We start from the raw sequence: 20,593 nt of genomic DNA, 5'->3' as shown, positions 1-20,593 counted from the left end.
ACTTTCAAGATTCTCAAATTGTATATCATGATGAAGATACATTAGATTAATTTAAGATCAGCTCTCCTACTAAATAATTACAACCCTTTACAAAATGGAAGGCTTTCCTAGAGCAATATGCCGTCCCACCAATTGTACCTCCAGCGGAAGCCCAAATTGGCTGCTAAGGGAGGTTATAATTGGTGGCAACACTTGAGGACCACTGTGCCCGTGACAAATAGCTCCCAAAAATTAGAAGGAAAGCAAACCTCCTTCCGAGATCAAAAGCAAAATGGCAAAACATCCGAAACCTACATAGCCATTTCAATTCCAATCCACTAAATGTCTAAAGCAACTCATTAACTGCTAAGGGTGGAGAGCATGCCCCCAGTTGCAGTTGGTATTACCACCTCCCAACCAGGTCCTTTGAGGGGGAAAGAGCCAACTGGAGCATCATTTTCTTTGTCATCCACTGGGCATCCAATCAGGTCACTGCGATCCAGTACCCGTTCTAAATCCTCATCACTGATATCTGTCTGTATCAACTTGTCTTCAGCAGTTTCTTCATCTCGAAGCAGCCCTAGTATGTCCTCTTCCTGAAATTTTAATTAGAAAATCCACTAATGACTTGAACAAAACAAGTGAAGCCTGTCATTGTAGTATGCATTTTCTAATGGACAAGGGAAAAAAAAAAAACTCCCAATTTCGAGCTGCTGCACAACATCTCCACTAATAACCAATAGGAAAAGAGGAACAAGGAAGACATAACGAACCTCCACATCAACCATGGCATTAGACTTCATTCTTTCTTGATGAAACTGCCCCTTACCTATGACCACATGCTCAAGCTTCAGCTTACTAAATGCTCTTTTCAAAATGCGACCCTGTACACATATAATATATCACTCTCCCAACCAATTAATGTTGCCTCACATAATTAAGACCAATGAAATACCTCAACGGACTGAGCTGTTGCAAGTCTGTAAACATGAACAGGCTTGGTCTGGCCAATTCTGTGGCATCTATCCATGGCCTGCAGATCCATTTGAGGGTTCTGAAACACAGGTACAACTGAATTAGCTCAACATCATGATTGGTGGAAGGAAAAGTGAATGACATCAAGAAATACCCAGTCACTGTCGTATAGTATGCAGGTATCGGCTGCAGTGAGGTTGATACCCAATCCGCCAGCTCTAGTGCTGAGAAGAAATATTCTATAGTTGCTATTCACATCATTGAATTCCTGAATCTGATGCAGGAAAAGAAATAATTGATAAACTATGATTATTCACTCATGTTGAACGAAACCGCAATTATATCATCACAAAGTAGTAGATAGTAATTAGAGATTAACGGCAGAACAACAATTACTCCACAAGCAATTGATTTTTACAAAATACTTGCTTCCAAAACATTATATCACCTATAAATCTGACTAAAGAAGAGTGGAGGCCTAACCAAGACATACATTGAAATGGACTCTTAAGATTGCATTCATGAAGCAACAGGAAATGGTCGACTACAACCAAAGTTACCTGGAAGGAATAATTGCTGGCTCAATGCTAAAAGAAATATTAAGAAAAAAAAATCATATTCCATAATTATATAAAATAAAACACCAACCTGTCTTTTCCTTTCATCCAACTTCACACTGCCATCAATTCTACAAACTTCATAACCTCTTTCACTAAAATAATAGTCCATTATGTCCAAAATCTTAGTCCATTGAGAAAATATCAGGACCTGTTTATGAGGGCAGTTGAATATGAGTAGGAAACTTTTGAGAAAATTTGAAAATGTTAACTTCTATATCTTACTTTATGCTCAAGTTCAAATAGCCTATTCAACAATTTGTCCAGCAACCTGAACTTGCCACACTGCTCAACTATCTGTTCCACAGGAGGGTAGAACCCTGTCAAGAATGCAGAAAGTCTCGAGTGAATCTGAAAAGCATGAAATCACAATAAAAGTACAAAATGAACTAAAAAAGAAGTACATGAGCCATCAAAAGCCGACTCTAGTAGGTCAGGATGGTTGCAGTTCTTCCGCAGCTGAATCATCAAATTGTTGAGCTTCCCTTTCATACCACGTCCTAAAATTTCATTAATCGGAAGTTGATAAGTCAATTGGAAAACATAATGCAGGAAACAGTATTTAAGGGGGGAAAATAATCTACCAACAGCTACTATAAATTCAATAAAGCAAATGAATCGATCATGCAGCACATTAACTCCACTTCCACCATAATCAGATAATGAAAACAATTGAAAAAAAAAATAACAATCATTAGGACTCAGAATCAAATAACCAATTCTATGCAGAAGTTTTTTTTTTTTCTGAAACAATTCTATCCAGAATTTAATCACTCGAACAGGTAAGTTGTAGTATCTTCCAATGAATGGTAACCATTAATAATAATTCTCACAAAATTGAATTTACAGCTCATGCATTGAAGCACTGGGAAGCCATCATACCTTCCTGATAACAGATTCCACATGCATGTTTTTAAGCATGCATGAGATGCCAACCATTGGCTCTATTCACCAGATCCAAAGGCTAACATCTCCATATGCAATAAATGAATTTCATAATGTAAGTGCCAGCAGTTCTGATACCCAAAATACAACATCAATCCTAAATTACATTCAAAGAAAAATAAAAGTTAATTAAGCAGACTTTCTTCCTTATAAATGAAAGATTATATAGTGGCATTTCCAACAATTGAAAGTAATACAGTACCTGTATCCACCTTCTCTCGTAAATAACCCTCCAAAGTCTTATTAATTAAATGATCCTGAAAGTTCTTTTGATGCTCAGTCAAGGTAGCATATAAAATTATCTCTTTTTTCCGAGGGAGCATCTGCTCAACATCAGCCTTCATTCTCCGGAGAAGAAATGGACGCAATATGGCATGAAGTTTAGCTACCACCTGAAAGTGACAACCCAGGCGTTCAAATCAAGCTGAATGGATACAAGCGAAATTGCTTGTTAGCAAGGACACTTACCTGCGCCCTTCTCTTCTCTTCCAGCTCCTCCTTCAATGCTTCACCATTAGTCTTTCCTGACAGATCAAACCTGAACAAAAAACCATGTCACAAGTTACAGAAAGAGTCGAGCATTCTGTAAGGAATCAGTGCTAGTATGTAATACTATTGACTCTTTCATCGCTAATTAAATCGTTAAGGTTTCACCAATTTCAGCATATTCTTCAACCCGTCCAGGAATTTTACATCCTCAACCTAACCTTTTGGAGAGAGATGCACTATCTAACATATATGGGAAAGCAAAGTTGGGCTTACAGATGAAAGAAAACAACTTTTCTGAAAATGTAACATTCCCACACAACTCAAGCAAAAGAATGTAACATTCCTGGCTCATTCTCAGTGATGGTTCCAGCAACCAAATGCAGACAAATAAAATTGTGACTAAAACATAAATGCAGAAAAATAAAAGGGTGAAATGGAACAGACAGAAAGATTCTCATGGAGACATCAATCACAAACAGAGACTGTTCTAGCTAATGGATGCACACTAAGGTTCCGCCAACTGTTCCTTTAACATACAGTTTGATGAACGAAATAGTCAACATGAGTTTATCAATAGAAAAGTTTACACATTTAATCAGCTACAAAGGAAGCCACTAAAAGCACTTCCATGATGTCCAGAGTCGGGCAAACCAAGAATAATTACATACAAAAAAAATTGCAGGAAAATGCAAGTTTCTCTTAAGAACAAATGATTTCAAGGTTAACAAGATCTTCTGGGGAAAAAAATTACAGAAGACAGAAGACTGAATTAGCTTACCATGACTCAAATTCATCATGGGATTGGAAAATATCAGGCAAAATGAAATTTAACAGTGTCCAAAGCTCAGCCAAATTGTTCTGCAGAGGTGTCCCAGTTAGTAGAAGCTTATTTTCTATAGGCAAGCGTTTCAATTCCTTAAGCAATTTGCACTTTGAGTTCTTCAACCGGTGCCCCTTCAGGAAGAAATTTAGCCAGAATAACCAAAAAAAGAAAAGATGGAGGAATCAGGATTCTTAAAAATAACAAAGCATCACTAGGCCTTAAGGCCTCTAAGAGACTGGGTTCAAAAGACATATTTCAAAATAAATAAATCAATAAAATAGCAAAGACTACATGCATTTATTTCAAATTATTTGCCTTTTTGCAACAAGGTCTAGTGTTATTCCTGCATCTAAATAAATTTCATATTTCAAAACATAATTGAATGATTTTCAGAACACAAATTAGTAATAATTAGAAAAATATCAAGATTGCAAGACTGTTGAACACAATGTGTATAATGTGGTGCCAAAACGTAAGAATGCAAGTAACTGAGCAATTAGTGCTAAATCAGATTTAATTTTGATCAATGACCCAAAATGATTTACTTCCATTTTACTTAAACAGAAAACAATAGAAAGGTACTCTTAGCCCCTTCTGCTTCGACCAATTTGTTTTTGCTACACTGGGTCACCAGTCACAGGAACTCATCATAAAGGAGAACAAAAAGTTCTCTTTGCTTCGGACATTACAGTTTAAACAGAAAAAACAAAATTATGCACCAAGAGAATTAGTAAAATCTACAACCTTGTTAGAGCACTAACCTCATCAACCACAAGATATTTCCAATTGTAATGTCTCAAATACTTTTTCGAGTCTGACAATGCAATCTCATAAGAAGTAACAATAATGGGAAACTTGGGCCCAATAGATCTAGGCATGTATTTACTCCTTATCTCATTCCTTTGTTTCATGTCACCATGGTAGATAATTGCATTTACAGAAGGTGCAAACCTAATTGAACAAATTCATAGGGCATATTAAATTGGATACTAAAAGATAAAAGTTTTAATGTGTGCGAGTTCATATGAAAAAGCTTACCTTGAAAACTCATTTACCCAATTTGAGAGAGTAGAAAGAGGAGCAACTACTAAATATGGACCATGCAACCCATTCCCTTTTAGATGTGCAAGGAAACCAATTGTTTGTATAGTTTTTCCAAGTCCCATTTGATCAGCAAGGATCCCATTGAGCCCATTTTGCCACAAGGAAATCAACCATTTCACACCTTTGATTTGATAGGACTTCAACTTCCCACCAGTCAACAAAGGTACCAGCTCACTCTGCTCTTTCTCAAGGCTTTCTTCCTCGGACAGACTTGTATCTTCATGGTTTTCAGTTTCTTTAGATCTTGTCAGCATTGCAGCAACAGCCCTCTTGGCTTTCCTCTGAGAACATGTTGCAGCAGCAGCATCATGATATTTCAATTATCAAGGACCTTAAAATGCATCCAGACACTAGCGAAGCACATATAAAAACAAAAGTATACACAAAAGATTAAAAAGTCAGGTTTACAGAAAATTCAGATTGTCAATTGTTCTAATAGTGCAGATGAAATCTACATCACCTTGATCAGAAGGAGAAAAACCAAGTTAATTATCCACTATTTTCATCTTTACTTGGCTTTACCTGGCTCAGAAGCTTATTAAGCATATGCAACACCCCTAATCTAATAAATACCTGAATTTCTTACACCCTCGGGCTGCTTTGGTTCCATAACCTTACAAGATGCCAACATAATTATGCTTGGAACCCCTAAAAACTAAGGAGTCTAATGATGTTGATCACTTAAGAATAACACTCAACAGGCAGTACATATAGTCTCTAAAGAAAAAATTGTAAGTCAATTGTTAACTTCCTCATGAGTAATTCATGAACAAAGTAAAGAAGCAGAGGAAGTGTTACAGAATTATATTGTGCAGCAGCTTTTCTTTTTGGGCCACGACCTCTCTTTCTCACAGCTGGTTCGCTCTCCTGCTGCACTCCATTCTATCAAATGAAAAAATATAGATCGAATTTAAACAGGAAAACATGAATAAGAAGTAAAAAAACTTGCTAACCAAAAAAGAAGCTATCTGAAAACATGAGTTTGAGAGGATACACAAGTGATTTCATCCATTTTTTCCAGCAAGAACTCTGAGTAGAGTTGCGTTTGAGTTAGAAGCTCATCTAATTTGGTGAACTGGGTGCTATTCAAATGAGGTGCTACTTCTGGCTGTCCCTCTTCCTTTGCTTCTTGTTTCAGCCGAGCTTCCAACAATTTTTCTTCCTCCTCTGTCATGGCTCTTGAAATAAGAGAAACATCCCCATTTTTTGCATCTAGTAGGATATCATTTTCCAAGGTGTCTCCAGTTTTGTCCTTGCATTTCTCCTTCAGATTAAAAAACATAAATAAATAAATGAAACAAATGAAAAACCTTGTGAGAAAGACCACAACTCTCTAAATTTTAAGGGGAAAAGTTTTAACAGCAAGCATATTAATGAAATGTTAGGTTTGAGCACAAACTTAACAGGACAGACTCCAAAAGTTTAATCTTGATTTCAGATCAAAAGAATGTTAAAGTAATGAAGTAATGAACTAACAAATGCATGCCCATGGATTGGTGTGACGTTAAATCTCAATAAGTTCACAAATGTTGTCTCTTTTGCATCAAATATTCAGGAACAGGTAATACAACTTATCAAAATAAGGGCACAGGAAGAATGCAGAACTGTCAATCAATATTAAGTACCACAACAGAAAATAGTGCGCTAATATCACAGTATAACTTCACTTGATTTGTTCTCTTTTTTCTATTCTAAAAGAAAAAAAAAATCAGAATCCTTAGGCATCAAAAAAGTTATTTTATTTTTTTTAAAAAACCTAATTCTTATGAAAAGTACAAGTGTTTCTTTACTTTTTTCCCGTGAAGCATAATTGATGTCCATTATTAGAAAGCATGCAGTTGAACTAAATGATGCTAACAATACTATTAAGCTCACAAACATAGTCATTAAAGGCAAGCCCAGAGTCGAGGATCAACAAGCTCCAACCTCAGGCCTCTACAAAATGAAAGGCAAGGCACTAGGAGCAAGGCCCCAAATGTGCCTTATTTCCATCTTTGTCAAGCACTTCTATCGGCATACAACACTACCAGTTAACCCATTTATCGATCTATCATTATTTTATAATGTAAGATTAACAAGTTATTTAGGTCCTCTCCTTTTAGGTTATCTAAAATTGCTTTTCTTCTCTTTTTTAATAAGGCTATTTGGATTTATTTGTAAATATTAAAATCCAAGGTGTTTTTTTTGAATTTTTCTTTCTAACAAGTTTTTAAAACAAGAAGGCAACGTTAAAGTCTTTACCTTATGCTATTTTCGTCTTACAGAGAAATTTTTATCCCATGTTATCTATCACTTGAAATTTGAGAATTTCAAGGTAACACTAATTTTTATTTTTCATATATACCCATGCTAGTCTTTAAGTCATATGTGAAAAAAAAATAGGACTATCTACAGAATAATTTAGATAAATTATCATAAACTTTTCTAAAACTAAGCTTATTAATTACTCTTATTGGTTTGGGTGAATAAACCTTAAAAACATATACTATAGGATGGAGGTAGTAGTTTTGTACTTATTAATGCTTTGTAAATTGATAATTTTTTATATGTTTAGTTAAATAGGACTACATCTATTTTTCTTTTACTTTATTTTTTAATTTTTTACAAATTACTCATCTCATTCAGCCATGCCCTAGGCCCCAAGATCCCTTTGAGACTTGGTGGGCATTGAGACTTTAATAACTATGCTAACAAATACAATGAGACATCGCATTTGTGCATCAAACCCCAAACAGATTCAAAACTTAGAACACTTCAAAATAACTAAAATGCTTATAAATCCTAGAAAACGAAGCCATTTTCCAGCACCTTTCTCCCAAAACCAAACAAAGGATCTTCGTTTCCCCGCAGAAAATAGAGTTCTGAACCATTTATTAAAAGAAATGAAAAGGGTATGGGGAGGGCCAAAAAATACCTCTTCTTCAAGAACCGAAGTGGGTGAATCAGCGGAGACGTTCTTCATCTCGCTCTTGGCCACCATTTGAAGCCCTAAAAATATCAAAATTAAAAACAAAAATTACAACTCCAAACAGTAACAAAAAATGGGGAAAAATTTGAGGTTTTCACAGAACAAAAAGATCGTGAAATCAAAAGCGAGAAGGAGACGACAAAAGATAGACAGAGAATTACAGTGAGCTTAGTTTTTCCTCAGTAAGAGAAATAAAAATGGAGATGTGAAGAAGATGAAGAGACCAGATGGAGGAGGGAAATAAACAAACGGGTATTTATTTGTTTTAATTTAATAAATTGGGTCAGAAGGCACTATGGACTACGCGCGGGAAATCGAGGGTTTGAAAGTTTGCCCTCGGAATATGCAGTAAATTACCCACTTGCCCAATGGTACTCTCGCTGGCTGCTGCAGCCGCCGTCTTCAGCGCCTATTAAGGGACACGATGCATGTTTCTTTTTTATCCTTCGGCTTTCCTTTAATACATTAAAAAAACATTTTATAATGGATTAAGTTTTTTACTTAATAAAATTTTTAAAAATATATTTAAAAAAATTATTATTTAATCCATTTAATGTGTAAAATCTAGTTAATTGATTGGTTATTTGATTTTGAAAAACAATATATTAATAAGATTTTAAAAATAATATATTAAATTATTTATAATCCATAAATTATATCAAATTAATATATTCATTCTGTTTTTTTTTTAATTGTTCCAATCCCATTGAAAATTTATAAAAATTTAAAATAGTATATAATAGTGGATAAAAAAGCAAACTACAATATTTGAAAGATTCTATCTTAACTCAATAATTATACTTGATTTAAAATTGTAATAGAAATTAAATAAAAATTGAGTATAAAAATTATATACATAAAAAAATTAAATGTATAAAAATTATGGAATAAAAGTTTTTTTTAATGTGCGAAAAGGAAAAGTGAATAAAAATTATAGAATAATGAAATAAACACGGTTGGATTCAAACTGATTCAAATAATTTTTAAATTCACTTAATTAATTTAAATTAATTAATAATTTTAATATCTAACTATTATATAGAATTTAGATTTTTTGTAATCCGTGTGGGATGGTGAACTGTGTATAAGCAATAATAAACTATGTATAAATATTTTCATTGAGAATCGTGACAGTATTATATTTAAATTTAAATTAAAAAATCTATTGGGTAGATATAAAGCCACTCCCCGTATATAAGAATTTTCATTGAATATTGATTGTAGTTATAAATAAATAATAAATTCATACAATATTTTTGTATTTTATGCCAGAAAGCCTGGAGGCATGAAAAGTGCAAAAAGTATTGTAGAATAAACATTACTAATAGGATGCAAGAGAAGAACATGAAGAATAGCTCAGCTAGAAATGTTCAATCTTTACTTGAAAAAATAAATGGAAAAATTGAAGACTATGGAATCAATTCTTCTTCTCAGAAACTTGCTCTGCTATTCTGACACAATTGAACCTCATTAATGGTAACAAAGATTCTGAAATCCCATGTACTCTTTATTCTCCAGCTTCTCAACCATGTCTGCTATCCCCACTCCACCTGCACCATCACAACAGAAGCAAAGCTTAGCTACCACATGCGTAATAGCTCACTGATCGAGCCCTCTTGCTCTGAAGATTAACAGGCTAAGCCATCTGCTGAAGCTGTGGGATGTAAAAATGCATCAATATATTCTCTTCAAAAATGGAAAAATAAGACTTATACCTAAGCTGATTGCGCTCACAAAAATTGTCAGAGCCAATATGAAGATGATGATTGATGTTCTTCCAAGAAGAGCAATAATCTTCCTGACTACGTGCTGACCGGCAAAGGCAGCAATTGTTGCAACCAAAACAAAATAAGAAGCTGCAGCAACAAGGTCAGTTTGAGTTTGTTTTCAGAATAAGTAATGTAATCCTCTTATCACTTTCACTTACCATATGGGACTGGAAACCGGTTGAGAAGGTAGTATTGTACAACTGACATTGAAGATGAGAATACCATTGCAAAGGTTGACGTTGCACTTGCCACCTGACAACGAGGAACCAGAACTGGTAATGTTTCTGTGACATGTTTAATTTTTTAAGAAGTTAATGTACCTGAGGAGGAATTCCTAGTTCAAGGAAAAGAGGTCCTAAGATGAAGCCACCTCCAAGTCCAAGTAGTCCACCCACCATTCCTGCCACTATCCCACATGAACAGTAAAGCAATATCTGAAGAAATTTCCAGTTTGTAGCTTCTTTTCCTTTGGATGCTATCACCCTGGTTCCTTTGCGCAAGCATATGGCTTCAAAAATTGTAACTGAGGCAGCAATTGGTACCTGTTCAGTATTAAACTGTTATGTTGAACTCTTGCAGTTACACTAGAATCTTCTGTCTCAGTTTATGATCTTAAGAACTGAAAGTGATAAGAGAAGTCTGCTGCTATACGGTTTCAGAAAACATCATCATTGAACTATGTCTAATTTTGGTTTCTTGACAAGAAATGTTGGTATGAGGTTTCAGAATTTACCTGCAAGGCATTCAGAATCCAGTACGTGGTGGAGCACGTTTTAACGTAGGACTGCAAAGAGATGCACATAAAAACAACATGATCAGTAAGCTTGTATGCTTCTTGCTTCAGGTTCTGTAAGTCTTAATTCAGACAAATGAAGAAAAATTTAAACAGCTGAGGGGGAAAAAAAAACGGAATGTCGAGTAATATATAGCTTACTTTAACAATTTGAACAGCAAGAAAGCCCAGCCATACATACGCCAGAAGTGCTGCCTCTTTCCAGTAAATATTTTGCAATATGTGGACCTGGATAAAGCAATGAGAAACAACTGTGATTATGACTTGCTGAAACAAAGTATACAAGCAATTTTCTTGGACTCACGTTATCGTCATCTGGGATTGCAGCTGGACCGCTTGGCAGGGGTTTGTAATCTTCTCCCTCACCATCTGCAAATTGTTGATTGAGTTAACAAAAACTTATATTCAGGATAATGAAAGCAAGTCCTTGATATTTTATGAACTTTTTGATTAGGAGGATTTTTTGGTTAATAACAGATCAGTCAATCTCACAAAATTTCCCAGATATGAAATGTTGAATTCTGATTCAAATATATCTATTGACGGATTTTTGAACTGGGTTCTGCAGCAGGCCAAAAGATGCTGCTTAAAAGGCTTGTATACTAGATTTTTGAATCATGTCCGTTAATTTCTCATTGTAAATTTAAAGAAAGCTATTCTGAGAGGAAGTATCATGGACACTCACCACCTGGTTTGGACTCTGATTCCAATTGCTTGGCTGCTTCCTGAATGTCAACCGGAATCTCCAGCCAATAAGCAAGCAAATATAGAACAGATCACCAAAAACTCAGGAATGAGCAAGTGGAGAACTTTTACCTTTTTCATCATTGTCTCTTTTTTCCATGTATCTATGCCTTTGAATAAAGCTTTAGCTGATGTACCTGCCATGAGTTCAGAGAGATTGATCATGATGTATTCTTCATTTTGTCCTAATTCACAAGTCTCTTTTGTTCAGTAAGAAAACAGATTGTTCAGGAAATGTCTTGACTGATATGATTCTACCTATGAAGAGAATAATAAGCAGAACAGTAACCATCCAATCAGCAAACATGACATTGAAAGCTACTCCAATGCTGATTCCAAGCATAAGCATAGGTTGAAAAAGCAAAGCCAGATCATAGTCTATGAGGGGCATGTCCAGTGTTGGGTGCCTGAGTCTCAGATTGTAATACACTGTTGATCCTGCAGCACCCATTATCATACCTGCAATCGAGAAATCACCACTCTTTACACAAGTGAAAATTCAATAGCTAAATAATTCAAGTAAGTTTGATTTGATAGAAGTTGATACACTTTGAAATGGCAGTGGAAGACTTGGGATCAAAACCAATGATCAAGGCAAGCATTGGCACAAAAATTCCACCACCTCCAACTCCACCAACGCTACCCAATGCTGCACCGAAGAATCCAACTATTGTTCCTACCACGATCTTCCAACCAAACTCCATCTCCTGTTCAGGCAACCAACAAATTTAAAAAAACATTAGACGACAATAACAACTTGTTTCAGATAATCAATACAAGATAATAATGAACTCACAGGCCAAACAGGCTCATAAGAAGTCTTGTCACTCTGCCAGAGAAAATGAGACATTCGCACTAGAAAACCAGGCTTGCTTATTTCTTTGTCAAGCAAATCTTGTGATTTTCGCTCTTTTAGTAGCCTTTCTGCACTAGTGAAACTGCTCATCATGACTATACCAAGGAATAACACTAATGCTGCTATTGTTGAAGCTCTCTGAAGCTTACTGAGCTCCATCTTGGGCCTCTGAGAGCGTTGAAAGAATTAGGAAACGAAGTGGTTTTATGACTTGCAATGATGGCTTTCACTGTAATTGTTTGCTCTTGGGATTAGCTTGCCTCTCTCTCTCTCTCTCTCGCTGTGTGTGTGGTCTGAACAATAGCAAAAGCTAGCTGAAGAGCTGAGAAAAACATGCAAAAAATAAAGAGCGTACTCAACTGAAGAGTACCTCCCCAGCCAGGGTCTACATATATATAATTCTCTTTCTTGTTTTCTCTCTTCCACTGGTTGTGCAACGTCACACATCGTGGGCGTATGAGAATCCTGAAGCATATATATTAGCTAACTTTGAAAATTATTAAATAATTTAAATTAATTATTTTGAGGTAATTAAAAAATTATACGAATATATCTCTAAAAGTCTGATTTTAAATTAACAATTTTACTCTATTAAGTGACAGAGCAATTGAATAATTAGTAAGATAATGATATTTTTGAAAATTATTTAACTATTTTAGAGTTTTTATATATATTAGTGTGAAATTGAATTTTAAACTAATTGTTAATATCTATTATCTTCTTATTAGACTGATTCTCAGGATTTTAATGGTGCATGTCTAATACCACTGTTGTTATTTCTATGATTTTATGCATCACAAAATCTACAATAAAATTATTAAATGATTTATAGATGTTACGCCACAATAATTGATTCCTTGTTCAATTTTGTATTGAAAACTAGAATTATAAAACAGACTGTTGATCTTATTTATGTAAAAAATAAAATAAAATAAAATTGAATCTTCACTGGAACTCCAATGTTGATAAATGATTTTAGCCCAACAACAGCTAACTACTTCCTGTTCTCTATTGATGTTATGGTGGAAGCTTCATGGCTTATATCACTACAAATTCACTTTAACAACCCTTATTAATTTGAAATTAAGTGTTAAAATCTGAAGACTGTGAATGCCATTCATCAAGAGGCAAATCGCCAAATGCAAGGAGATTCCAAAATTAACTTTAATAAATAAAGAGATGTTTTAGATTTAGTCCCCTAGTTTAAATAAATATAATAAGTCAGTCTTCAAATAATAGAATAGCGATGATTTAATTGTATTTTTCATTGTAATTGCTAATAATATAATTTATTTGCTTGTTATGATTAAATAACTCACTTTTAATTTCATTAAAATATATGTTAAATCTAATTCTTGGTTAAACTTTGTTATAAGAAATTGAGGGAGTAAAGACTCAAAAAATAAATTATATGTCTTTAAGTACTCGATTAAATTAGGTTAAATTAATTCTTAATCAAATTTGGATGGAATGAAAGGCCAAGATAAACATGAAAAAAAAAGAGTAGGAAATTTCCAAGAAGCAGCAAAAAAGTTATAGAAGAGTGTCAGAGACTGAACGGTATGAGTAGCAAGAAAAAGCCAAAAGTGTAAACGGAACGCGGCTAAGAAACTTCATAGCTCTTGAATGTTTACTGGCCGCTTCTTTCACTTGCATACGGGATCACCGGAGCATCCATTCCTCCTTTTCTTGATGCTTTCCGACTTCTGCCGTAGATTTGTTGCCTGTTAGATTCGATTAGTGGTTCAGATTGATTGTGGGTCCTTGCTTCTGGTTTTGAATGTAGATCAAACCAATCAATCAGTTTACATGGACCACTTGGATCTGTGAAAGTGAAATGACCATTCTGAGAATTTCCCATGCTTCAGTAGTTAGATTAGGATTTGTGGTGTCCAACCTTTTTTTTTGTTGCTCTTTACAAAATTCCAATATAGACAGTCAGTCCCAATAAACAGTGTTGAAAGGTGAAATGTGCGCAGATGAGAGTTAAAATTTTGCAACTGCGCATGTGTACATAATATACCTCATCAGAAACAAAGGGGAGATTCTTGGTTCATCGGTTGCATTGCGATATCGCCATAACTCATGGGCTCTTTCTTCATCATTCCACTCTCATGTCCAACACCGGTGAATGTTTTGGATTTATTGATGAAGATTTTTGTTTCTCTAAAAAGGGTCTTCACCTCTAATTACATGTCACATATGGGAAATTTTATTTTTTATTTTTTTTAATGAAGTGAAGGATGCTTCAGTTGCGGCTTATTACTAGATTGGTCTCTAAGAACGTCAAGTGGGATTGTTTCATTTATTATCTCTTTCTTTTCTTTGGTCCGGAAAAGAAAAATGTTGCTCATAATAAATCGACTCAATTAGGTGAAGACGAGATGGCAGCTTAACATTCCCATTTACTGGCATTGAGGATGAAACATGGGTGGCCACATAGATTGTAGTTTCTACACTATTTGGACAAAAGGGAAAGCGGAGGTTGGGTCTCTGTAACATGCACGGTGCAAGATGATATCTTTGTCAACAATTGCTTTAGGAACCTGCGTTTACAGAAGACCTCGTATCCCGATTGCGTTAACCATATATACACGACATTGTAAAAAGCTAGTTGTAAACTAAAATCAACCAGAGTCTACGGCCAATCATTGGGATGTTGCACAAAATATATTCTTGCATTTATGTTACCACGATGACCAATAAATAGACTAAATCATAATACAGCACAAGATGATACTGCAATCTGGGAACAGGAAGCTAAGCAATGCAAGCAGCAAGGCAAATGTCCAGTGTCGTTTCAGATTTAGGAAAAAATCCACCAAAAAAATTAAAATACCCTTGAATCCTATTAACTTGAACATAAAATGGAAGTCCAGTAGCAATATTTAAAGCTGAAACCACAAACCACTTTGGCTTCTGAACAAACACGCAGCTAAACTCATTCATATAATTCAAACCACATCACGCAGAAAAAGGCAAAGAGCAATAAAGCAAAGAGGGCTTCTACTATCCTTGGCGACCTTACAGGTAAAGCACAACAGCAGGTTACAGCAAACTTGCACTTTCAGTTATCGTAGTCCCTGGAAAGTGACCTCTCTGAGCGCCGATATTCATGCTCTCTTTCATGTGATTCAGATGCTTCACGATTATAATCATCATCATCCATTCGATCATAACGATCATGACCACGGTCAGGATATTGATCATAGTGGTCATGGTCACCTTGAACTTCCACATGATCATATTGCCCCCTACTTCGGTGATCTTCATAATGACCATAGCGCCGATCATGCTCCGCATCTGGCCTCCTATACCCCTGCTCGGGTTTTTCATACCAACCAATGTTATCCTCTAGCTCAGCATGATCATAGTCCCCGTCAACATGGCGACCCCTCTCATGTTTTGAGTCAACACGGTCATAATCAGAGTCTCTATCACGGGAATGCCCACGATCAATGTCACCAACTTCATAATCCCTCTCACGATGGCGATCACGATCATGATCCCTACTACGGTCTTTGTCACGGTCACGATCATAATCACGACCACGGTCCCGGCCTCGATCACGATCACGTGCACGGTCTCGGTCACGATCCTTGTCTCGTCCACGTTCTCTCTCCCTCTCCCGGTCCTTCTCCCTGTCACGATCTTTGTGATGTCTATCTTCTCTATGGTCTCGATCCCTAGACTTTTCATGGGAGCGCTCATGAGATCTCTCCCGTTCCCTTTCTCTCTCTCTTCCTCCTCTTTCACGAGATTTTTCCCTATCCCTAAGATACATACAGCAACATATCAATAACATATGCGACGTGACATATAACAATAAAATATACAACACACATACTGATGAAAATACCAAAAAATAAAGACTTAGCAAATTTATTTTTCTAAGTAGAAACACAATGATGCGAGCAGGTGAAGACAGAATGCTAATCTAACTGCTAGAACAAACTACAGGAAAAACTTGTGCTGAAATATGAGTCTCATAGCATAGACTTCTGTAAGCTATTCACCATTCAAATAAATGAGTAATAAGTATAGCAAACAGAGGGATATCACCTCGGGAATGTGGCTGTAAGGGGGGGGTGTAGGGGGCAGATGAAAAACTTACCGTTCACCATGACGATCTTCTCGCACCCTTGGCTCCTCAGATAGGGATGATCTTCCTGATTGTTGTAGCTCTCTGATGAAAGTTAAAAGAGTGTTAGATTTTCACAGGGTTACTATGCATCAAATTCCAAGCCAAACGTGCATTGTCATTTCATATTATGTATTTCAATCTTAACATTTATACAATTGAATAACTTGTGATCAGTAGCTAGCCACTGTTGAGCTCATTAAAAGTGGTCAAACAGCATTAAAACAAAAGAATAAATAATGTATATATGTATCCATCTCATACACATGTATAGATCAAACACCCTTTGCAGTCAAAAACTTTTTATGATAGTTACCGCTTTCAGGTAAGAACGATACCAGCAGAAAAAAAAAATGATTATGTAGCAGTTATTTTTCAAATGATATTTAACGTGTCCAGGTAAGAAAGGCACCAGCAGAAAAAAAAAATGATTGTCCACAACTCATTGGAGTTTAAGCATGCAACCATATGTGAAAAGTGCTGTGGATAAGAGTAATTACCTCCCAGAGTGCCTCTGATTAACTTCTTCACCCCCCACCCGTGTAGTTCCAAGTCCACCACCTAGTCTGCGAGGCCGCCAATTTGGAACAGTTCTACCACGCTCAACATCCACAAGTACCCTTCTGCCATCAATCTTCCTCCCATCAGCTTGCTTATATGCAGCTGGAAATGCATAAAATTACTGGTTAAGGAAACACGACAAAGTATATCAACACACACAAAGCGCCCTGTTTATAGAATCCAACCTTTCATGTCTCGAGTATGCACATATTCAATGAAAGCATAGCCTTTAGGTTTATTCGTCACTGTATCAGTTATCAGTCGGACCTGCAAAGCTCAAACCAGAAGAATTAATAAAGTGCATTTATGGGTGAGCTATTTTATGAATGATACCACAATATTTGCTAATCATTTTTATAGAAATGAGTGATAACTCTCACGTATAAAATAGTAAAACCCAAATGGCACGGCAGACAGGCAATATGCCTCATTAGCCGTGCTCACCTTTTAATCACAGGGCTTCCAATTGCGAGATGCATCGCCACCAGTGCTAGAGTTGCAGAAAACACTGATATTTCATGGCAAATATACCAATTCTTGAACAGACTAACATCCCCTTACCAGGGAACAAATGTTTCAATGAATAAAATATACTTATACATAAAAAAATCAAATACCAGGACATCTTCTCAACTGCTGATATGTTTTGATAGCCTTTGAAGCCAAAAAATAAAATTTTTAGTACCAAGGAAATGCATTACAAAAAACTTCAATAAAGAGAAAGAGATGCTAATACTCCCAACGTGTTTTACCCATTGCAGGGAAAAGAACAGATGCCCATCTCCTTTGGTCGCTCGAAAATAAGGCCAAATGGCACAGTACATCACAGTTCTGCTCAACTTAATTTATTAGCTTTGCTGGCAGGATGAAGAACATCATTGGAATTGGAAGATAAGGGAAAGGATAAGAAAATTGTCTATTCATGGAACAGAACAAAGTGAACAGCCCCCCTTACCAGGATCTCTTAACATGAAGAATCTTAATACTAAAAACAGTACCTAGAAACGTAACAACCCCCCACATCTGATGATGATTTCTAAACCAAACTACATATAAGCAGAGTAATCAAAGGATAAGCAGAACAAACCAATGCCTGTACTGGTATATAGGCAGTGATATCTGTGCTATTATTTGCATATTCCAATAGTTCAATGACACTACATGATAGGTAGATGCTCGACGTTCTCCCTTACATATAGATGCTGAAGAAGCACTGTGAACGACTAATTATACTTACCAAAAACACAGAACTGTTGCAACTGTGATACTCTACTGAATTTAGGTTTGGCTAAAAGGGCTTTTTAAAAGCAGCAAAGCTTTATTGCTGAATTATCTTAGGCACAACAAAGGAATATTAGCAAAATACAGCTAGATGATTGGGAGAAACTTTGATGTCCTGAAAATCTTTTATTAAGTTCAAATAAATGAGAACATAATGCATGAACTTTCAGATTTTCAAAAAGCCATAGTTTGGAAAAAGAAAAAAAAAAGGTTAATTTCTGAAAAGTATCACTGCATGACCTCTTACCAAATCTGCTTGGGCATACTTGAAAAAACCTACCCGTTTTATTGGTCCATAAGACTCAAACTCCCTTTTAATTCTACTCTCAGTTGTCTCATAACTCTGCAAGAAGATAATACATATAAATATTAAATGTCATTCCAACATAATATTTTTTCTACACCTGAAAATTGATTGAGATGGGGACAATAGCACTTACAAGCCTAGCGACAAACAATGTCTTGTATGGATCTCCTGAAATATTCGGGTCGCTAATTGGATCATCTGCATGACCAACAAGGATAAAAGAATATTACACTCTGGCATAAATCAAATAACTATTTCTAATTTTCTATAAATAATAAGAATTAAGGCAATCTTACATTTCTGAAGCTCCTCAGCAGCCTTCTCTGCACCTTTCTCAAGTCGTAATTTGTGAATTCTAGCCCTTTTCTGTGCCTGGATCCATTAAAAAATAAATAAATTTGATGAAACAAAAAGCTGGGCTATCCTAAATGAATTAGAGAGAGAGAAAGAGAAAGAGAAGTGCCAAATTGGAAAAGGCAAATACAGCAGGTGTCAAAATACACTCCCTAACTTGAAGATATGATCTGCAAAGTAGAATATATTCTGAGTGAAGCTCAACTCCTTTTTTATATGATCAAATATATACTGACTGATATCTATAGTGTATATGTGTGCTTGAGAATAATATAGAAATGCACTATCAGAATGACTTTTAAGTGTTATGTGCATAGTGAAATTAACAGGTGGGGTCTGGCTATTCATTATTTCCCTCTTCCCACCACCATGCCATAACTGTCAAGTTTATGCCCCAAAAAATTACAAACATACATTTTGCTTCGGCAAAACAAAAAGAATTGAAAGTAAAACAAACATTAAAAAAATAATAAAGGTTAAGATTCACAAACCACAGGTTACATTCACCAACTGAAAGAAAAACTGAGGAATATATATTGGAATAAGCATTAAAGAAGTGAAATCCTCTGGCAAATGAAAACCTACAGGAGTTTCAGCTTTCTGGACAGGTGGAGCATACTCAGGATCCCCAGGCTCAGCAAACTGACTCACAAACTGCCCCATGCCTAAATGAACAACATAAATGAATTAGAATTTGATAAACATCAGTGAAAAGGAAAAGCTTCCAGTTATATACGAAACAAAATAAAAGTTATACCAGTATACGGTGGACATTTTCTCTTCTCTGGAGGGGGTTTATACTCCAGGGGAGGTCGAGGCTCAAATAGCTTCAACAGATTAGCTGTTAAACCAGTTGGATGGCTTTGGCCAATCTGCAAAACAAAGAAAATTGAATTCAATTCCATACGATTTTCCCGATCATCAGTCGCAAACAGGCGCCATCCACATTAAATTTAAGAACCGCAAACAAATCGATATATAGGCAGTATACACCTTCGCTGAAATCTAGGGTTCCACAAACAAATCGATATATAGAAAGATAAAACATTAAGGCACATACCAGTTTGAGCTGGAGAACATTGGCGCGGTTCTGGCCCTTGGTGGTGCCACGAACGGCGGCGTTTTGGTTGCGCATGAAGGCATCGTTGTAGTCACCCATGGCGATGAGATCGGAAGTGCGCTAGGGTTTGTGTTATTTAGCGATAATGGATTAGCTGGGAAGATCAGCTCCAGGAGATGAGATGCATCGATTTGGGTTTGTACTTGGATCGAAGCTTTTGTGCTCCAGTATTAGCCGCGAACCTTTGTAATAGCCAAGCCAATCAGATACTTCCAAAATTACTTAACGCTTTTATTTAATTTGATGTTTATAAATATATAATTTAGGTCATTTTCGATTTAGTAAAATATACTATTTTATTTTATTTTTTTAATAATAATAATTTAGGTGAACTTCTATTTTATTAAGTTTATCATTAGTTAATTAAAAAAATTAATTTAAGAAATTAATTATTATAAATTAAAAAATTAAATTATTATAAAAATAAAAATAAAAATAAAAATTATTATAATTTAACAGTAAATTAAAAAAATTATTTTATTAATAAAATAAAATTTTAAAAATTAAATTATTTTTATTAAAATAGTAGAAATTAAACGGTAAATTTCATTAAATTTAAAATTATATTATAAATTATTTTTTTAATTTAATTAATATTTAAAAAAAACAGAAATTTTAAAATAGGTTGAATAATTAAAGAAAAATGATGTTTTGCTTAATTATTGCAATCAATAGTAATAATGGTTTTATTTAAAATGTTATTAACTATTAATATTCTTTCCTCTCATAATTTTTATTTATTTTTTTATCATTTTAAAATAATTATT

The 20,593-nt window shown here is 35.2% G+C and overlaps 3 protein-coding genes across 6 annotated transcripts; all 3 read right to left on the bottom strand.

Annotated features, from left to right (window-relative positions):
• Nucleotides 1–8,181, bottom strand: LOC110609910 (ATP-dependent DNA helicase DDM1). 2 transcript variants are annotated; one of them, XM_021749746.2, is made up of 16 exons: nucleotides 8,062–8,181; nucleotides 7,847–7,920; nucleotides 5,927–6,196; nucleotides 5,731–5,814; nucleotides 4,867–5,213; nucleotides 4,590–4,779; nucleotides 3,784–3,959; nucleotides 2,985–3,054; nucleotides 2,719–2,908; nucleotides 1,976–2,071; nucleotides 1,797–1,891; nucleotides 1,603–1,722; nucleotides 1,109–1,228; nucleotides 935–1,033; nucleotides 753–863; nucleotides 1–575 (listed from the first exon to the last, which is right to left on the bottom strand). In XM_021749746.2, the coding sequence occupies exons 2-16, from the start codon at nucleotides 7,910–7,912 to the stop codon at nucleotides 339–341; spliced, it is 2,271 nt and encodes a 756-aa protein (XP_021605438.1). In that variant the 5' UTR covers nucleotides 7,913–7,920; nucleotides 8,062–8,181; the 3' UTR covers nucleotides 1–338. The 2 variants fall into 2 exon arrangements, with proteins under 2 accessions (XP_021605438.1, XP_043810079.1); XM_043954144.1 differs by lacking the exons at nucleotides 7,847–7,920; nucleotides 8,062–8,181 and having other exon boundaries at nucleotides 4,867–5,282; nucleotides 5,393–5,814; nucleotides 5,927–5,992.
• Nucleotides 8,182–9,202: 1,021 nt separating this feature from the next.
• On the bottom strand, nucleotides 9,203–12,499 carry LOC110608449 (sulfite exporter TauE/SafE family protein 3). 2 transcript variants are annotated; one of them, XM_021747668.2, is made up of 12 exons: nucleotides 12,003–12,499; nucleotides 11,754–11,913; nucleotides 11,465–11,665; nucleotides 11,279–11,343; nucleotides 11,148–11,187; nucleotides 10,767–10,831; nucleotides 10,604–10,690; nucleotides 10,403–10,453; nucleotides 9,990–10,211; nucleotides 9,828–9,921; nucleotides 9,616–9,756; nucleotides 9,203–9,450 (listed from the first exon to the last, which is right to left on the bottom strand). In XM_021747668.2, exons 1-12 carry the CDS (start codon nucleotides 12,219–12,221, stop codon nucleotides 9,371–9,373), a joined length of 1,425 nt encoding a protein of 474 aa, XP_021603360.1. In that variant the 5' UTR covers nucleotides 12,222–12,499; the 3' UTR covers nucleotides 9,203–9,370. The 2 variants fall into 2 exon arrangements, with proteins under 2 accessions (XP_021603360.1, XP_043809319.1); XM_043953384.1 differs by having other exon boundaries at nucleotides 10,040–10,211.
• A 2,331-nt stretch (nucleotides 12,500–14,830) lies between these two features.
• On the bottom strand, nucleotides 14,831–20,007 carry LOC110606289 (U1 small nuclear ribonucleoprotein 70 kDa). Of its 2 annotated transcripts, XM_043954074.1 has the most exons (11): nucleotides 19,767–19,997; nucleotides 19,464–19,578; nucleotides 19,292–19,371; nucleotides 18,816–18,876; nucleotides 18,649–18,724; nucleotides 18,486–18,550; nucleotides 18,326–18,388; nucleotides 16,950–17,031; nucleotides 16,704–16,866; nucleotides 16,177–16,248; nucleotides 14,831–15,835 (listed from the first exon to the last, which is right to left on the bottom strand). In XM_043954074.1, exons 3-11 carry the CDS (start codon nucleotides 19,321–19,323, stop codon nucleotides 15,130–15,132), a joined length of 1,320 nt encoding a protein of 439 aa, XP_043810009.1. In that variant the 5' UTR covers nucleotides 19,324–19,371; nucleotides 19,464–19,578; nucleotides 19,767–19,997; the 3' UTR covers nucleotides 14,831–15,129. The 2 variants fall into 2 exon arrangements, with proteins under 2 accessions (XP_043810009.1, XP_021600731.1); XM_021745039.2 differs by lacking the exon at nucleotides 18,816–18,876 and having other exon boundaries at nucleotides 19,767–20,007.
• Nucleotides 20,008–20,593: the final 586 nt, after the last annotated feature.

Source organism: Manihot esculenta, chromosome 2, assembly GCF_001659605.2.
Source record: "Manihot esculenta cultivar AM560-2 chromosome 2, M.esculenta_v8, whole genome shotgun sequence".
Taxonomy (NCBI): domain Eukaryota; kingdom Viridiplantae; phylum Streptophyta; class Magnoliopsida; order Malpighiales; family Euphorbiaceae; genus Manihot; species Manihot esculenta.
The sequence above is the reverse complement of the archived record's forward strand: the minus strand, read 5'-3'. Positions and strand labels throughout refer to the sequence as shown.

Bases quoted from the DNA above. Each gene is read 5' to 3' on its own strand.
- LOC110606289 (XM_021745039.2), bottom strand. From the start codon at position 19,865: ATGGGTGACTACAACGATGCCTTCATGCGCAACCAAAACGCCGCCGTT. The intron at 18,725-19,291 runs GTAGGTTTTCAT...TAATGGATCCAG, and splicing joins TCCAGAAAGCTGAAACTCCT to GCACAGAAAAGGGCTAGAAT. The intron at 16,249-16,703 runs GTAATTACTCTT...AACTTTCATCAG, and splicing joins AATCAGAGGCACTCTGGGAG to AGAGCTACAACAATCAGGAA.
- LOC110608449 (XM_021747668.2), bottom strand. From the start codon at position 12,221: ATGGAGCTCAGTAAGCTTCAGAGAGCTTCAACAATAGCAGCATTAGTG. The intron at 11,344-11,464 runs GTAGAATCATAT...AACTCATGGCAG, and splicing joins GCTTATTATTCTCTTCATAG to GTACATCAGCTAAAGCTTTA. The intron at 11,188-11,278 runs GTAAAAGTTCTC...GTTGACATTCAG, and splicing joins AAGAGACAATGATGAAAAAG to GAAGCAGCCAAGCAATTGGA.
- LOC110609910 (XM_021749746.2), bottom strand. From the start codon at position 7,912: ATGGTGGCCAAGAGCGAGATGAAGAACGTCTCCGCTGATTCACCCACT. The intron at 4,780-4,866 runs GTAAGCTTTTTC...TTGTTCAATTAG, and splicing joins TGGGTAAATGAGTTTTCAAG to GTTTGCACCTTCTGTAAATG. The intron at 1,892-1,975 runs GTACTTCTTTTT...CATTCTTGACAG, and splicing joins GTCGGCTTTTGATGGCTCAT to GGTTCTACCCTCCTGTGGAA.